The following is an 18,064-nucleotide window of genomic DNA, read 5'->3' on the forward strand; positions in this document are numbered from 1 at the left end:
TTCCATAGTAAATACTGATGCAAAATATTCATTTAATATCTCCCTCATTTTCTGTGATTCCACACAAAGGCTGCCTTGCTGATCTCTGAAGGGCCCTATTCTCACCCAAGTTACCCTTTTGTCCTTAATACATTTGTAAAAGCCTGTGGATTCTCCTTAATTCTATTTGCCAAAGCTATCTCATGTCCCCGTTTTGCCCTCCTGATTTCCCTCTTCAGTATACTCTTACTTTCTGTATACTCTAAGGATTCACTTGATCTATCCTGTCTATACCTGACATATGCTTCCTTCTTTTTCTTAACCAAGCCCTCAATTTCTTTAGTCATCCAGCATTCCCTATACCCACCAGCCTTCCCTTTCACCCCAGCAGGAATGTACTTTCTCTGGATTCTTGTTATCTTATTTCTGAAGGCTTCCCATTTTCCAGCCGTCCCTTTACCTGCGAACATTTGCCTCCAATCAGCTTTCAAAAGTTCTTGCCTAATACTGTCAAAATTGGCCTTTCTCCAATTTAGAACTTCAACTTTTAGATCTGGTCTATCCTTTTCCATCACTATTTTAAATCTAATAGAATTATGGTCGCTGGCCCCAAAGTGCCGCCCCCACTGACACCTCAGTCACCTGCCCTGCCTTATTTCCCAAGAGTAGGTCAAGTTTTGAACCTTCTCTAGTAGGTACATTCACATACTGAATTAGAAAATTGTCTTCTACATACTTAACAAATTCCTCTCCATTTAAACCTTGAACACTATGGCAGTCCCAGTCAATGTCTGGAAAGTTAAAATCCCCTACCATAACTACGCTATTATTCTTACAGATAGCTGAGATCTTCTTACAAGTTTGTTTCTCAATTTCCCTCTGACTATTCGGGGGTCTATAATACAATCCCAATAAGGTGATCATCCCTTTCCTATTTCTCAGTTCCATCCAAATAACTCCCCATCCTCTTTTGCCTCCCTTTCTATCCTTCCTGTAGCATTTGTATCCTGGAACATTAAGCTGCCAGTCCTGCCCTCCCTGAGCCATGTTTCCATAATTACTATGATATCCCAGTCCCATGTTCCTAACCATGCCCTGAGTTCATCTGCCTTCCCTGTTAGGCCCCTTGCATTGAAATAAATGCAGTTCAATTCATTAGTCCTACCTTGTCCCTGCCTGCCCTGACTGTTTGGCTCACTTCTGTTCTCAGCTGTACCCATCTCAGATTGATCTCTTTCCTCACTATCACCACCACCACCACCACCAACCCCCCCCCCCCCCCCCCCCCCCCCCCCACCACCAACCCCCCCCCCCCCCCCCCCACCCAACTTTACTAGTTTAAATCCTCCCAAGCAGTTCTAGGAAATTTCCCTGCCATTATATTTGTCCCCTTCCAATTTTGGTGCAATCCGTCCTTCTTGTACAGGTCCCAAAAGAGATTCCAATGATCCAAAAATGTGAATCCTTCTCCCATACACCAGCTCCTCAGCCATGCATTCATCTGCTCTCTCCTCCTATTCCTCCCCTCACTAGCTCATAGCACTGGGAATAGTCCAGATATTACCACCCTTGAGGACCTCCTTTTTAAATTTCTGCCTAACTCTCTGTAATCTCCCTTCAGAGTCTCAACCTTCCAATGTCGTTGGTTCTAATGTGGACAATGACCTCCTGCTGGCCCCTCTCCCCCGTGAGAACATTCTGCACCCTCTCCGAGACATCCTTGATCCTGGCACCAGGGAAACATCACACCATTCTGCTTATTCTCTGCTGGCCACAGAAATGTATGTCTGTACCTCGGACTACAGAATCTCCTAACATAATTGATCTCTTGGAAGCCAACATACCCCTCGTTGCATTGGAGCCAGTCTCAACGCCAGAAACATTCGTGCTACATTCCCCTGAGAATCCATCACCCCTACATTTTCCAAAACAGCATACCTGTTTGAAATGGGTATATCCACAAAAGACTCCTGCACTAGCTGCCTACCTCTCTTACCCTTCCTGGAGTTAACCATCTATGTGACTGTATCTGAAACTTTTCCCCCTTCCTATATCTGCCATCCATCACATACTGTTGCTGTTGCAAATTCCTCATCGCTTCTATCTGTCTCTCCAACCGATCCACTCGATCTGATAAGATTCGCATCCAACAGCATTTATGGCAGATATAATCCGCAGTAACCCTTAAACTCTCTTTAAACTCCCACATCTGACAAGAAGCACATATCACTGCAAAGGTCATTTTTGCTCCTTCACAATCTACAGACCCAGAAAATAACACCATCTTATTCCTCTACAAACACTGCCCCAGGTTAAATTAATAGCTATGGCTTATATTTTAAGTTTAATCAAGAGACTTATCTCCCAAAACACATAATCAAGAGAGAATCCACTGTACTCACTACTGCAGCCTCTCTCTTGAACAGACTTAAAACTACAATTAATTTATCTGATTCTGTGCTGTGAACTTCGCCCAACAGTTCCTCCAAGATTACTCGTGAATTTCACTATTTGTTCAGTTCCTCCAAGATTAGTTGTGAATTTCACTGTTTGTTAATTTTCCCAGATACACGAATTCAATCAAAGCCGGTAACTGTGCAGGGTCTCTCTCTCTGTTTTCTGCTCTGTCCTCACCATGTACTTCCTTTGTCTGCTCTTCTCCCTTTTAAAATTGCTGTTGTTTTGACTTTTTTTTCCCCAAAGTTCCAAAACAATGCAACAGCATTAATGATTTGAATGTAATTTGCAAAGTTTACAATAACTATGCGCAACAACTATAACAATAGTCATGATTTATATTTTAGACTGTACAGATACAGATACAAAATAAGTTATCACTCCCATGAGCCTATTAGAACAAAAAAATGCACGTTACGATTTTATCCAATTAAAGAGTGGTTCGGTTAGTTCTGCAATATCCCACTGTGTGTCAGGTCAATATCAATCGTAATATATCACTCACACAATTAACTTTATCAATAGCAGACATATTGCTAGACATGGTGATATTATTGTGGAAAGCATCCAGGAAACCATTAAGCTTTATTTTGAATAATTCTAATCTGAACTTTTATGAATTCTTACTAAACAAAAAAAACACTAATGCATAGGTTACCAACAATTATATTTGCAATCTTTCTCAATGTCAGTTTTCTTAGCCAACTTTGATTTAAACCAAATATTATTTCTGCAAGGATCATAATCTAGTTTTTTTCAATTTTCTTAATTCTGAAACTCAATTTAAGAATAGATACAACAAATATTCAAGAAGGTTGTGTGTCAGAAAATTCAACTGATTAACATACATGACAGGTGTGCACATTAATCAGCTTAATATCATTATTTCAGAATTCTGGATCATTTATTCAACCTATTTTAGTACATAAAATGTTTTAGTAAGCCCTTACAATAATATGATGATATCCTGAAACATTGGTTATCTATTCAGTGGACCAGAAATCCACTCATACATGTCTGTGCAGTCAGCAGTCACCTCTCTCACTCTTGCTAGCAACCGCTGATCAATCAATTCTTATGACGTGGAGTTGCTGGTTTCGGACTCGGGTGGACAAAGTTAAAAATCATACAGCACCAGGCTATAGCCCAACAGGTTTATTTGGAAGTACAAGTTTTCTGAGTACTGCCAAAGGAACAGCTCTCCTAAAGCTTGTACTTCCAAATAAATCTGTTGGACTATAAACTGGTGCTGTGCGACTTCTAACTTAAATCAATTCTTTGTATAACCTTCGAGCTCCAATACACAGCCACACACAAATCCAAGTCCAGACCTGCCACAGCCCTGAAAGAGCTGGTCAAAAACATTCCCTGTGCCAAACATGCTCTCCAGCTATAGAGAAGAGTACCAGAATAGTTTGAATTCCAGTTTTCCCATCAGCTGCCAAATTGCTGATCTGATTAAAACTTCCTGACTTGAGATCAATGCTGAATCTATTTAAGTGTGCTCTTTACTACTTTGTGAAGCATGCTGACCAATAAACAATAACATATACACTGAACTATCTATCTTCTTTTTCAATTACCAGTACACAGATAAGATGTCTAGCCCCTGAAGAACATTGACTGGTCTACAAAGAGCAGAATGACCTTCAAAAGGAATGTGTAGTACATTAATGAGATGGAGAGAATACCACATTTACATAACACTGTCTCTAAGTGTTAAAAAGCCACAGATATTTGCAAATTCTTTGCAAAGGAAAACTAATCCCACTCAGATTCACACTCCATAATACTTGACCTCCCTTGACTTCAAACATTTGCCCACTTTTAAAAGATGTCACAATCTATACCTCAACTACTAATTGTAGCCAATCCATCTGTGTCTGAATAAGTCAGTATCATTGTTTTGAGATAAATCATATCTTTAATCTCAGGTAACAACTAAGAGTTGGAATGTCATGTTGAGGTTTACAAGATGTTGGTGAGGCCTCTTCTGGAGTACTGTGAGAAATTCTGGACACCCGATTATAGGAAGGATTTTATTAAATTGGAGAGGGTTCAGAAAGGTTTACCAGGATGTTGCTGAGAATGGAGAGTCTAAGTTATAAAAATAGACTGAGATTTTTTTCACTGGAGCGAAGGAGGGTGAGGGGTGACCTTACAGGCATTTATAAAGTCACAAGGGACATAGAAAAAGTGAATGGCAAGGGTCTTTTTTCCAAGGTGGGTAAGTTCAAAACAAGGGAGCATATTTTTAAAAGGTGAGGGGAGAAAGTTTTAAAAATGATACAAGAGGCAACTTTTTTACACAGAGAGTGGTTTGTGTGTGAAATGAACTGCCAGAGGAAGTGATGGATGGAGGCACAGTTACAACATCAAAGAGACATTGGGATAAGTACATAAATAGGAAAGGTTTGGAGGGATATGGGCCAAATGCAGGCAAATGGGATTTGTTTAGTTTGGGAACATGGATTAATTGGACGGAAGGATTTGTTTTGTGCTTTATGACTATGACTCAACAACTTTTTGTACCAAGACAATGTTACAAGGCTTATTAAGGTATCAAAATATATTAGTTGCAAATGATATTGGTGTTGCTAATATAGTATTATAAATGAGAACCTGTGAGCCAAAAAGTCTATTCTTTTCTGTATTAGTCCCTTGACTGTGCTGGAAAAAGTTTATCTAACAATCTAAGCCACAAATGAAAATCAATCCCAGAGCATTCTCAAAACTAGAATAAGATCATTACCAATCTACTAATACCCATCTACAATTTTAATAAAAGAATGTATGTCCTCTTGTTCTCTTCGAACATCAGAGGTTTCTCAACCCTGCCCAATTCTCCATCATCTGAACTGGTCTTTGCAAAGAATAAATCACATCATTAGCTGCAGGAAGACATGGCTGCAGGCCAATATTACAACACTTACATTCTAATACAACAATAAATTTATTATGCTCACCATTTCTTTGTGCACTCTACCATTAATTCTTGGTATGAAGCCACAAATTGGAACTTGGATGCATGCTTTCCCACACGTTGCAGTCTTTTCCAAACTGAAGCCATGATTATTATATCTTGGTTTTGGACAGTTGTATGAAACACAACTTCAATTTTTCAAGTATATAATTTAGACATATAAGTGTAGATCCTTTAAGAGTTTAACATTTCTTCACAATGTTCATTTAAAAGAGAAAAAAAGTCACAAATAGGATGATGGATTCCAATGTGGACTGCCAAGTACTCCAGTAACCTGCATGATTGTGGCAGGAAGTTGCTGTCAATTTATCTAGTCATTCCTCTTGGGTTTAAATGACGTTGAATCATCAGGCCTGGAAACTGAGACATGGATAGCAGTTTAAAATAAATGCAAACAGGATGATTTACACACAACTACAACTAGCAAAAAACAACTGGTAGCCAACAGCAGAAGGACTTTACCAAAATGTTTTGAATGACCATCAAAAACTGTTTGTCTTGATTGTTAAGATTTCAATTTGACTTCTAAATGTTGTCTCAGGAGTTAGGGATGTATTATTTACCTTCACCTTCTGACATTGACATTTATCTGCTCATTCGAAACATTTTTGGACTGCAGTTAATTGAAAATGTCTAGCTTTCACCATTTTAAAAATGCTTACACTCTTGCCTCTGAAAACAAAGTACACTATTCATTATTGAAAAAAAACTCATTGTCTTTTTATTTTAAAAATATCGGTTTGTCTATTAGACAGGTTTTCACAACAAAGGATTACAATTAATACAAAGATAATTAAAAGAAAAATAAGTAGGTATGATCAACATAATACATGCAAATAAACCCCTCTGAACATTTATCACTGCACATTTAGGCCATAAAGAAGTGACAGCTGCAGTATGAAACCAAATATGTCAGATGGAGCCTTCACTTCCAGCTGAATGTGCCCAGTCTCAAAAACTACAAACTGCCCACTATATTAAACAGCAACAACCACCCCACCACCCCATCCCCAGGGAAACCTTCCTCCCCCAGAGCAGAAACATTCCCTGCATCAGGCATACCTTCTCTCCTACAAACACCACTGACAACTAAACCCACCCCTGCACCCAACCCTGACAGAGTAGTATCACCCCCTTCATAGATCTGCCTCCTTCCCCAGGGTCCCTCTTCCCACACACTTGGGAGGATCAATGTTTGTCAAGACATACTCCCCCCACCCCCACCATGGGGTCTCACTTCAGGACACATCCCCTCTAGAGTCTCCCCTTCGCCCCCCACCCCACACCCTGGACAGACTCCCTGAGGGTATCCATCCCCCCCACCCCACGTCATTCTCCTCCCAGGATCGTAGCCCCAAACCACAGGACACCCCCCATCCCCTCCTTCCCAAATTCAGGTCACACTCCCCTTCCATAGCACCCACCCACCCCAGACACATTCTCCCCTGGAGTCCCCTCCCACAACTCAGGACACACTCCCCCTGGGGTGACCCCCTCAAGGGGACACACTCTCCCCAGTGTCCCCGCTGCTTCCCCCCCCCCCTCACCTCACACTCTCCCCAGTGTATCCCTCCACCCCTCCAGGACACACTCCCCCCCCCCCCCCCCCAGCAGAACACCAGGGTCTCCCCCACCCAGGACACACTGACACACTCCCCGGGGTGTCTCCCGTCACTCACCCGCCCCTCCCGGGGTTTATTCTCTGGGTCTCCCCCTGCTCCGAGTCCCCGGGTCGGAGATAACCGATTCCAAGCGACTGGATTGCGACTTAGGGAAACTCGTTCTCCCTGGCCGGTTACACGGCCTCAGTCCCCGGGCACAGCGCTCATCGCCATCCTCAGAGCGCAGGCCGGGCAACGGAGGCGAAGGCGGGGACCGGGACCGGGACCGGAGGAAGGGAAAGGGGCGTCGCTCTCAGCCTACCCTGCTGCGTCCGCCCTCTCACCCCAACCTGCTGCCGGTCGCACGGCAACAAGCCCCGCCCATACGAGAGGCCCATTGGCTGTGCCCTGGGCCTGGAGATGTCAATCAACGGGGTGTGGGGTTCGTCATGTCCGGCTGTCAGATCGTAGCTCGAGACAGAGAGAGAGACAAAGGAATAGAGGGATGGAGAGAAGGACAGAGGGAGAGAAAAGGGATAGATAGATAGGAGGGAGGGGAAGGGGAAGGGGAGAGAGGGAGGAAGTGGGGAAAGGGGGAGAGAAAGAAGGATTGGAGGATTCAGGGAGGGTGAGAGAAGGATTGGGGAGGAGGGTGGGAGAGAGGGAGGGATGGGGAGACAGAGGGAGGGATGGGGGGAGAGAGATGGAAGTGAGAGAGAGGGTGGGATGGGGGTGGAGGAATGGGGTGGCACATGAGGGAGGGCTGGGGGAGTGAGAGGGAGAGATGGGGGTGTCAAAGTTAAACCACTACATCGGACAAGCAAGCAGGAAAGTTGCCAGCAGGATCCATGAACGCCAATTGGCCATCAAAAGACATGAGCCACTATCACTAGTTTCTATGCATACAGAGAAAGAAAGACACCACTTTGACTGGATCAACATATACATCCTAGGACAGGTGAACCATGAAAAAAAGAATTCTTAAAGGCATGGCATTCTAACCAGAACTCCATCAATAAACACATCGAATTAGAACCTATCTACCTTCCCTGGAAAAAGAACCAGAAGTGACATCACCCACCTTAAGAAACCAAGGCCTATAAATAGAGAAATGGGGCATACCACCAGCGCTTCACCAGAGACTCTCACTAATGATGTTACCTAGTATGGTGATGAAACGTCAGAAAACAAACCTTCAAGCTAGCAAGCTAACTTACAGATTTATCATCAACCTGAGCTACAAATCTTCTCAAAAATTGCTATGGACAAAAGAGCTGAATTCCAGAGGAGGGAGATACTGCCAAAGATGTTACATTTAATGGAGTGTGGCATCAAAGAGCCCAAGCAAAAAGTCAGTGAGAATTGGGCAGGGATGGGGGGGAGGGGGAATTATCCGGTGTTTGAATTCATTCCTGGCACAAAGGACTACAGTTGTGTTTGCAATAGATTATTCATCTCAATTATAGAGTCATAGAGATGTACAGCATGGAAACAGACCCTTCGGTCCAAACCCGTCCATGCCAACCAGATATCCCAACCCAATCTAGTCCCACCTGCCAGCACTCAGCCCATATCTCTCCAAACCCTTCCTATTCATGTACCATCCAAATGCCTCTTAAATGTTGCAATTGTACCAGCCTCCACCACATCCTCTGGCAGTTCATTCCATACACGTACCACCCTCTGCGTGAAAAGGTTGCCCCTTAGGTCTCTTTTATATCTTTCCCCTCTCACCCTAAACCTATGCCCTCTAGTTCTGGACTCCCCAACCCCAGGGAAAAGACTTTGTCTATTTATCCTATCCATGCCCCTCATAATTTTGTAAACCTCTACAAGGTCACCCCTCAGCCTCCGACGCTCCAGCTGAGCCAGAGTTCCTCAGGGTAGGTATTTTTAATCAACCTGTTCGAATATGCTGACACTACTCTGTGTAGTTTCCCAGGCCCAACCATTTTCATCTGCTTCATCAGTGACTGCCCTCCATCATAAGGTCATAGAATCCCTACAGTGTGGAAATAAGCCCTTCGGCCTTACAAGACCGCACCAACTCTCTGAAGTGTAACTCACCCAGACCCATTTCCCTACTACTCAACATTTACCCCAAACTAATGCACCTAACCTAAAAATCCCTGAACACTGGGCAATTTAGCATAGCCAGTTCATCTAACTTGCACGTCTTTGGATTGTGGGAGGAAATCCACATAAACAGGGAGAATGTGCAAACTCCACACAGTCAGTCGCTCAAGGCAAGAATTGAACTCGGATCCCTGATGCTGTGAGGCACCAGTGCTAACCACTGAGCCACCATTACCACCCCAGAAGTGACAATGTTCATTGATAATTACAATATTCAGCACCATTTGTTGCTCTTCAAATACAGTGTTCTATTCCATGTCCAAAAGCAGCAAGATCTGGATAATACCTAACTTGGGCTGAAAAGTGGCAAGTAACGTATGTGCCACACAAGCCCCAGGCAATGACCATCTCCAACAAGAGAGAATCTAATTATCCCTCCTTGACATTCAAGTGTGATACCATCATTGAATTCCCCCTTTTCAACATATTGGGGATGTCCAGAAACTGAACTGGACCATCCTTATAAATACAGTAGTCAGAAGAGCAGATCAAAGATATTGAATCCTGCAGTGAGTAATTAATCATCTGAGTCTGCAAAACCTGGCCACAGGACAGGAGTTTGGTGAAATACTTCCCATTTGCCTGGATGAATGCAACTCCAGCAACGCTCAGGAACACAAAAACAATCCAGGACAAAGCAGCTCACTTTATTGGCATATATACAAATATTTACTTCATGTGCCACTGATGCTCAGTGTGTACCATAAACAAGATGCACTGCAGAAATTCACCAAGTCTGCTTAGCACCTACCATACTCTCAGTCACTACCATTGAAAAAGACAATGAATACATGTGAACACCACCACTTCCAAGTTTCCCACCAAACCACTTACCAACCAGACTTGAAAATTTATTGCCGCTCCTTCTGTGTTGTTAGGTCAAAATCTTGGAACTCTCAACCTAACAGAACTGTGGGCATATCTACACCAAATAAATTGCAGCTGTTCAAGAAGGCAAGTCATCTCCACCTTCTCAAGGACAACTAGAAATGGGCAATAAAATATTTTTTAAAACTCAATGTAACTAAGGTAGTAAAAGAGCAAGGCTATTAGCACTCAATTCTGATATGTCACTTCGTTGAATTCTATAGTGTGGAAGCAGGCCATTTGGCCCGTCAACCTCCTTGATGAGTCATCCAGATCCAATACCCCCTACCTTATCTCTGTAATACCCAATCCATCTAACCTACATATCTTTGGTGTGTGGGAGGAAACTAGAGCACCTGGAGGAACCCCATGTAAATAAGGAGAGAATGTGCAAACTCCACACAGATAGTCACCTGAACGTGGTATTGAACCCAGGCTCCTGGTATTATGAGACCACCATGCTGCAACATATGTTTGGTTGCAAACAATTAAACACAGCAAACATATTCACTGTGACAAGATTTTATAAGGCTGCTTCCAAATGAACTATACTTATCATTATCTCTCGTATTTGTAGTTTTGAATTAATGCATTTCCCACACTTGATGGTTAGCCACTACATAAATGTTTGTACAAATCAAGAAATCTATATTACATTTTAATTATTAATTCATTGCAGGTACATATCTTTCGCTCAGTATAACAACCTGCATTTCATTTGTGCCCTTATGATGTCTGAAACTGCATTACATCCAACGTAATACAGTCAATATTGTGCTAAAGGCAAACTCAGCATCACATTTGCAAGTGACAAGATCCTACAAACAGAAGTGAACGAGTGAAGAGATAATCTTTTTGAAGGTGTTGTTTGAGAGAGAATGTTGGCTAGCATAGCGGCAGGGTTTCTTTCTTCATAGGATTTCTAAACTTTTTCGTGTGCACCTGAACCAACAAACACAGACTCATTTTAACTCCTTCACCACAACACACCTCAGCATAACAAATATCTCCATTATGCCACTCCCTATGTATAATACCTCCACTATGACACTGCTTTGGTATAACACCTCCACTATGACACTCCCTCAGTATAACAAATACTTCCACCATGACACTTCCTCAGTATAATATCTACAATATAATACTCCCTCATATAATTCCTTTGCCACATCACTCCCACAACAAGCATCTTCGCTACGGCACCTTTCAGTATAATACCTCTGCCACTACACTCCACTATCTAACAGACCCCCGGTTTAACACTAAACCTTGTTTAACAGTGCCTTGACTCTCCTCCATGTCTAACTCTACCCCCCCCCCCTTGTTGAACACTGACACTGTTCTCCTGTGTATAATATGTTCCCTGTTTAACATTTAACACTTCCCCCACCCCATCTAAAGTTAGATGTAAAATTTGGTGAATGTCATTAAAATGTTCAGAACACTTTTAAGTTGAATATTTCTAATTTTAAAATGCTCTGTGTTCTGCAGATTCTGCAATGTTGAAGCAATGTGATGTGCAAGGCTTCAAAGCTTGAAGGAGTTTTACAGTTGTTTAAACTAAAAGAGCATTTTTTTCTACTTCATCAAATTTTTCAGAATTGGGATGAGATGCACAGCTGAGCTGACTTATCCTTCCCACCCACAGCCACAACTGCTTCTTCCTATTGCAATTAGATGACCTTAGATTGTCACATACCTTCTCGGTGGTGAAAGTATGAAAAATTACTGACTAGATAAAGGTGCTCTTATACTTTGAGGGATCAGTGTATTTAAGAGAAAGTGATGAAAGAAGACAACAATCAGGTGAAGCGTAGGCAGCCTGATGTCTGCATTATTGTCACATTCTTCTACTACAGTTTTCTTAAATACCTTAAACTTTTTAAGAATGTTGGAATGTGAAACACAAAGTAATGTGGGTTTGAATTTCAAGATTTTGAATCCACACTAAAGACTATAACAAAAGAGATATTGTTTCTCTGACTACAAGAGAGTTTACTGATTTAAAGCTTGTCAATAGGCCTCAAATATGTAGAAATCATTTGAAGTAGTGTTTTTGCTGCACGGTATGAAAGCAGCTTTTAGGCTGAAACAAACACAGAAAAAGCTGCAAAATCTCAGCAGGTCTGGGAGCAGCTGTCCATAGAGAAACAGTTAAATTTTCAAGACCAGTACAGTTCTTCTTCTGAATTCAGTTTTTAGGCTGGATATTTACATCACAAATTACATCTTGTTATCAGAAACGTTACTGGTATACAGAGGTAATGAACAAAGGAAGTGATCTTGAACATTGGTTTGGACAATCCATGATGTTTGTATTTTCAACTGGAAAAATTGGAGGGACTTATATAGTACCTCGATTCAATATCACTATTCATTAAGTACTTTTCAAGTCCCCTGAATATTTTAAAGCAATGTTTCTGTTACTGCTATATTTAAATGTGTGTTTGTGTGCCTATCGGTGTACTAAGTTTCTTTTTTATTCAGTCGTGGGATTTGGGCATTACTGGCTGGGCCAGAATTAATTGCCCATCTGTAGTTGCTCTTGAGAAGGTGGTGGTGAGTTGACTTCTTGGACCACTGCAGTCCATTTGCTTAGGTAGACCCGCATGCTGCTTGGGCATGTTTTTAAATAACAAGACACAGTTAGATGAGCCAGTGCTCAGTTTGAGAAGTGTTTTAATTTAAAACTTATAGACTGTAGCCAGACGATCAAAGCATGTGCTGATTTCCAGTATAATGTGGTTTTTTTAAGAGTAGTGTTCACTGTTTCCCTTATGTCATGTTTCCCTTTTCTCATTTCAACAGATTAAATAAATGAACAATATGACAAATAATAGTCAAGTGCAAATTAACTTGAATTTTTTTCATTTATTCAATGTCTATCAGCATAACTATTGGATTTAATTGGTGCATGCCCTGCACAGTCTGATTGTGAGTTATAGGAACTGAAACATTTGTCTCTGTTGAGTTAGTTTGGTGACATGAAGTAATTGATTTCAGTTTATGTAGGTTAGAAAATGTTGCAAGCTGTAGGTTAAAACATGAGCTAGTCTGTTCTAAGTTGCTAACCAGGAGCTCGACAGGAAAGTAAGAATATGTGCTTATCAAGTGGCGGCGGAATCCAGCTCAACTTTAATATTACCCAAGGTCAAGTGTCAGTGCCAGCTATCTCAGCTATCAAAAGAACAACAGCTACTCAGGCTATAGGAACATCATTGTACCTCAATGCATCATTGCTGTAAATGTTAGGCAAAACAAACTGAAAAACGTAAAATGGTATTAATTTTTTGCTACTTTTAAAATTGACTCCCAACATTTATTATAACAATGCCATTTTGATTTACATGATTTGGAGATGCCGGTGTTGGTCCAGGGTGAACAAAGTTAAAAATCACACAGCACCAGGTTATAGTCCAACAGATTTATTTGGAAGCACTAGCTTTCAGAGCACTGCTCCTTCAACAGGTGGTTGCCTGATGAAAGCTAGTGCTTCCAAATAAACCTGTTGGACTATCGCCTGGTATTGTGTGATTTTTAATTTTGGTGTACAGCTTTCTTGAAAACCTAGACAATTACTGAACATAATCTACAGAAAGTCTGGTAAAAATCTCCAAAACTAGTGAAATAAAAATGGAATTTGACCTATCAGTCACTGTAAACCATGGCTCTCAGCTTAAGGAATAGCAGCCCCTTTGTATATTACAAACAGGCCTCCTTGATCTCTGAAGGTTCACAGAAAATTACAGATAATCATCTAAAATACAAGTTCTGATGACAAATTTTTTAAAAATCTTGACATATTTTAAAGTATTAAGTCACCATAAAGCTGTGTGCCTCATTATAAAGGACAAATGCTTCTGAATTTCAGTGTTCAACGTTTAACAGGTTATCACAGTCATTGCCAACCTTGAGATACAAAATTACAAGCTGAAGGAACTCTATTTTAAGCAAAACGGTTATGTTCTTTTTTTAACCAAATGTCATGTTTCTCCAGACTTGTATGTTGGCATCAATAGTAAAATCACTATGCTATCACACTGACAGCAGAAAACAATTTTGTTTGTTCTTGCTGAATATCTTCATTCATTGAAGCACTTCTATTATTTTTGCCAGAACTTTCCATCTGGTTATTTTAATTCAGTTGACATTTTATTCTGTGTCCCAGCCAAATTAGTGGGATATGGGTATTGCCAGCTGGGCCAGCATTTATTGTCCACCCCTGGTCGCCCCTTGAGAAGGTCGGGATGAGCTGCCTTCTTGAACCGCTGCAGTCTATGTGCTGTGGGTTGTCCCACAATGCCCGTAGGGAGGGAATTCCAGGAATTTGTCCCTGCAACAGTGAAGGAACATTGATATATTTCGAAGTCAGGATGGTGAGTGGCTTGGAGGGGAACTTGCAGGGGTTAGTGTTCCCAGGTATCTGCTGCCCTTGTCCTTCTGGGTGGAAGTGGCTTTGGATTTGGGAGGTGCTGTCTGAGGATCTTTGGTGAGTATCTGCAGTGCATTTTGTAGATAGTATACAGTACTGCTACTGAGCATCAGTGGTGGAGGAAGTGGATGCTTGTGGATAAAGTGCCAATCAAACAGGCTGTTCTGTCCAGGAAAATGTCAAGCTCTTGAGTGTTGTTAGAGCTGCACTCATCCAGTCAAGTGGAGAGTATACCATCACACTCCTGACTTGTGACTTGTACGTGGTAGACAGGCTTTCGGGAGTCAGAAGATGAGTTAGTTGCTGCAGTATTCCTAGCTTCTGACCTGCTCTTGTAGCCACTATGTTTATGTGGTGAGTGCACTTTAGTTTCTGATGAATGGTTTGTATGAAATTGATCAGAGTTACTATCTTGATTGTCTAATCTAAATAATCCCTATTAAAAAATGAATAATTTATCCATTGTGACAATTTTGGCTAATAATATCAATTCATCTATCAACGCAACAATTGAAACCAGCTAATTACAAGTTAAAAATCACACAACACCAGCTAATAGTCCAACAGGTTTATTTGGAGGCACTAGCTTTCAAAGCACTGCTTCTTCATCAGGTGGTTGTGAAGCAGGACCTTAAGACACAGAATTTATAGCAAAAGATTACAGTGTCATGCAGCTGAAATGGTACATTGAATAAACCTAGATTAAGTCTTTCATCTCTTAGAATGGGTTTGCTAGTTTTGGTTCTTTAATATGTAAATCCCGGAACTTCTTTTAAGTGACATTCTCAAGATAATTTCAGGTTTTATAACAAAAGGTGCCATCTCATCTCAGACAATGCATTAAAGGTGTGAGGTTAGAGTCTGCCTGTATCTCAATCTTAAATCAGACTGGTTCTATTTCTAAGGTGGAATTTTCAAGATAATGCATGCATTGATTGCCTGTAGGTTATAGGCATTTCAGGCAAAAGTCCTTCATCAGGAATGAGGCTGTAAGCCAAGGGGGCTGAGAGATAAATGGGAGGGGCATGGGGCTGGGGTGGAGGTAGCTCAGAGTGCGATAGGTAGATGGAAGTGGGGATAATGGTGATAGGTTGGAGAGGAAGGTGGAGCAGATAGGTGAGAAGGAAGATTGACAGGTAGGACAGGTCATGAGGACAGTGCCAAGTTGGAAGGTTGGAGCTGGGATAAGGTGGGTGAAACAGGAAATAAAGAAACTGGTGAAATCCACATTGATCCCATGTGGTTGAGGAGTTCCGAGGCGGAAGATGAGGCATTCCTCTTCCAGGTATCAGGTGGTTAGGGTGTGGCGAGGGAGAAGGCCCAGCATCTGCATGTCCTTGGCAGAGTGGGAGGGGGAGCGAAAGTGTTCGGCCATGGGGCAGTGGGGTTGGTTGGTGCGGGTGTCCCGGAGACACCCCCACCTCCATTTACCTATCGCACTCTTAGCTACCTTCCCCCCAGCCCCCCCTCCCTACCACCCACCCCTACTCCCCCATTTGTCTCACCACCCTCTTGGCTCACAGCCCAAAACATGGATTCTTCTGCTCCTCGGATGCTGCCTGACCTGCTGTGCTTTTCCAGCACCAGACTCTTAACTCTAATCTCCAGCATCAGTCCTCATTTTCACCTGCCTGTAGGTTATGCATTTTTTGAGCAAAATGGAATGTATATGTGTTTCAGCACTCTACACCAGCATCTCCATGATGACAGCATTGTGGCAACAGCCTCAATACCAACAACTGCCAATCTCCTCCGTTTTATCCTCAACCTCAACGTTTTCACTTTTGACAACCAGTTCTTCATCCAGACACACGGAACAGCCATGGAACCAAATTTGCATCCCAATATGCCAACATTTTCCTGCATAGGTTCAAACAAGACATCTTTTCTGCATAGGACCTCCAACCAACACTATATATATCAACACAGATGACATTTTCTTCCTCTGGACCCATGAGTATCAAGTACGTTTGAGTCTCAGGAAGGAGAGGGTTAACATTGCCCTGTTGCAAGAAATCCATCTTGATGATAAGGAGCACCTAAAGTTACAGCAGGGTGGGTTTGCTCGGGTGTTTCTTTCATCTTTTAATACTAAGAGGAGGGGAGAAGCCATATTTGTCCAGAAGAGTTTTCAATTTATTTTAAGTTATTAGATCAAGTTAAAGATGAATATGGGTAGTTTGTAATCCTTAAAGATTTAATACATGATGAAGAGTATGGCATCCTAAATGTTTAAAGTCCCCTGGCATACCCCCTCAAATTCCTGACTGATGCACCTTCTCAGTTGATTGCCCTTGGAATGTGACACACTATCATGGGGGAGATTTTAATCACTTCATGGACCCCACAGTGGATAGAATGCCAAAGGTCCCCCAAATGTCTCTCTGCAATCCAAGCAACTGGTTGACTTATGTGAGGAATTGGGGCTGGTGTACTTTTGAAGATGTCTCTACCCTATGGGTAGGGACTTCACCTTTTTCTCTAAGCCGCACAAGTGTCACACCAGGATTGAACTTTGTTTAGCTCCCTCGGTCTTTCTGAAGTGGGTGATGTCCTGTAAAATTGGAAACATAGCCATTTCCAATCACGTGGCAGTATATTTGGAGGTTGAGATTAAGGGCAATGGAACAGGTTCACAGTGTTGGCGAATGGGTCCTTTTATTCTCAAGGACAGTAAGTTTGTCGAGTACTTCTTGAGTAAGTTTAAAATGTTCTTGGCTATCAATTCAGATGTCAAGATTAGAGTGATGCTGGAAACACACAGCAGGTCAGGCAGCATCTGAGGAGTAGGAAAATCGACGTTTTGGACAGGAGCCCTTCATCAGGAATGAGGCTGGAAGCGTTGGGAGTGGAGAGATAAATGGGAGGGGGTGGGGCTGGTGGACTTCACCAGTTTCCACATTTTCCCTCCCCTACCTTGCCCTAAACTTCCAGCTCAGCATCATCCTCATGACCTGTCCCATCTGTCCTTCTTCCTTCCCACCTATCTGGTCCACCCTCTTCTCCGACCTATTACCTTTACCCTCTTCCTCCATCCACCTATTGCACTCTCAACTACTTTCTCCCCAGCCCCACCCCCCTCCCATTTATCTCTCCACCCCTGAGGCTTCCAGCTTCATTCCTGATGAAGGACTCCTGCCTGAAATGTCAATTTACCTGCTCCTCAGATACTGCCTGACCTGCTGTGCATTTCCACCACCATTCTAATCTCCAGCATCTGTAAGTCCTCATTTTCACCTATCAATTCAGGTGTGGCTAGTAACCCATCTGTATTCTGAGAGACTGCTAAGACCTACACTAGTGGGATACTTACCTCTTATTCAGCCGGCCGAAGTGACAGAAGGGGGAGCAGCAACGTCTGCTCAAGATACGGTTCAAGGCAGCCAAGATAGCATATTTTGATAGGCCATTAGTGACTAAATTGCAGTGAGTCACAACCCTCCAGGTTGCTTTGAATTCCACGCTCACTCAGGCAGCGAAGAGAGAACTCTCTTCTGCAAAACAAAGGCTGTTTGAGTATGGCGATCTGGCCAGGAAAAAGAACGCCCTCCAATCCATTACATCAATTAGAGAAAGCACTGGGGTTCTTACATTTGATTCTAAAAAGAT

General features: G+C 42.2%; 1 protein-coding gene across 2 annotated transcripts in view; it reads right to left on the reverse strand.

Annotated features, from left to right (window-relative positions):
• The window catches only part of ehbp1 (EH domain binding protein 1), a 389,620-nt gene extending 382,258 nt beyond the window's left edge, over nt 1-7,362 (reverse strand). For both annotated transcript variants that reach the window (XM_060831882.1, XM_060831884.1), the window contains exons 1-2: nt 7,099-7,362; nt 5,403-5,779 (exon numbers count right to left, since the gene is read on the reverse strand). In XM_060831882.1, the coding sequence (XP_060687865.1) occupies nt 5,403-5,506 (104 nt within the window). In that variant the 5' untranslated portion in view covers nt 5,507-5,779; nt 7,099-7,362. The remainder of the gene's footprint in view (nt 1-5,402; nt 5,780-7,098) is intronic.
• Between the last annotated feature and the right edge of the window lie 10,702 nt (nt 7,363-18,064).

Source organism: Hemiscyllium ocellatum, chromosome 10 (assembly GCF_020745735.1).
Source record: "Hemiscyllium ocellatum isolate sHemOce1 chromosome 10, sHemOce1.pat.X.cur, whole genome shotgun sequence".
Lineage (NCBI taxonomy): Eukaryota > Metazoa > Chordata > Chondrichthyes > Orectolobiformes > Hemiscylliidae > Hemiscyllium > Hemiscyllium ocellatum.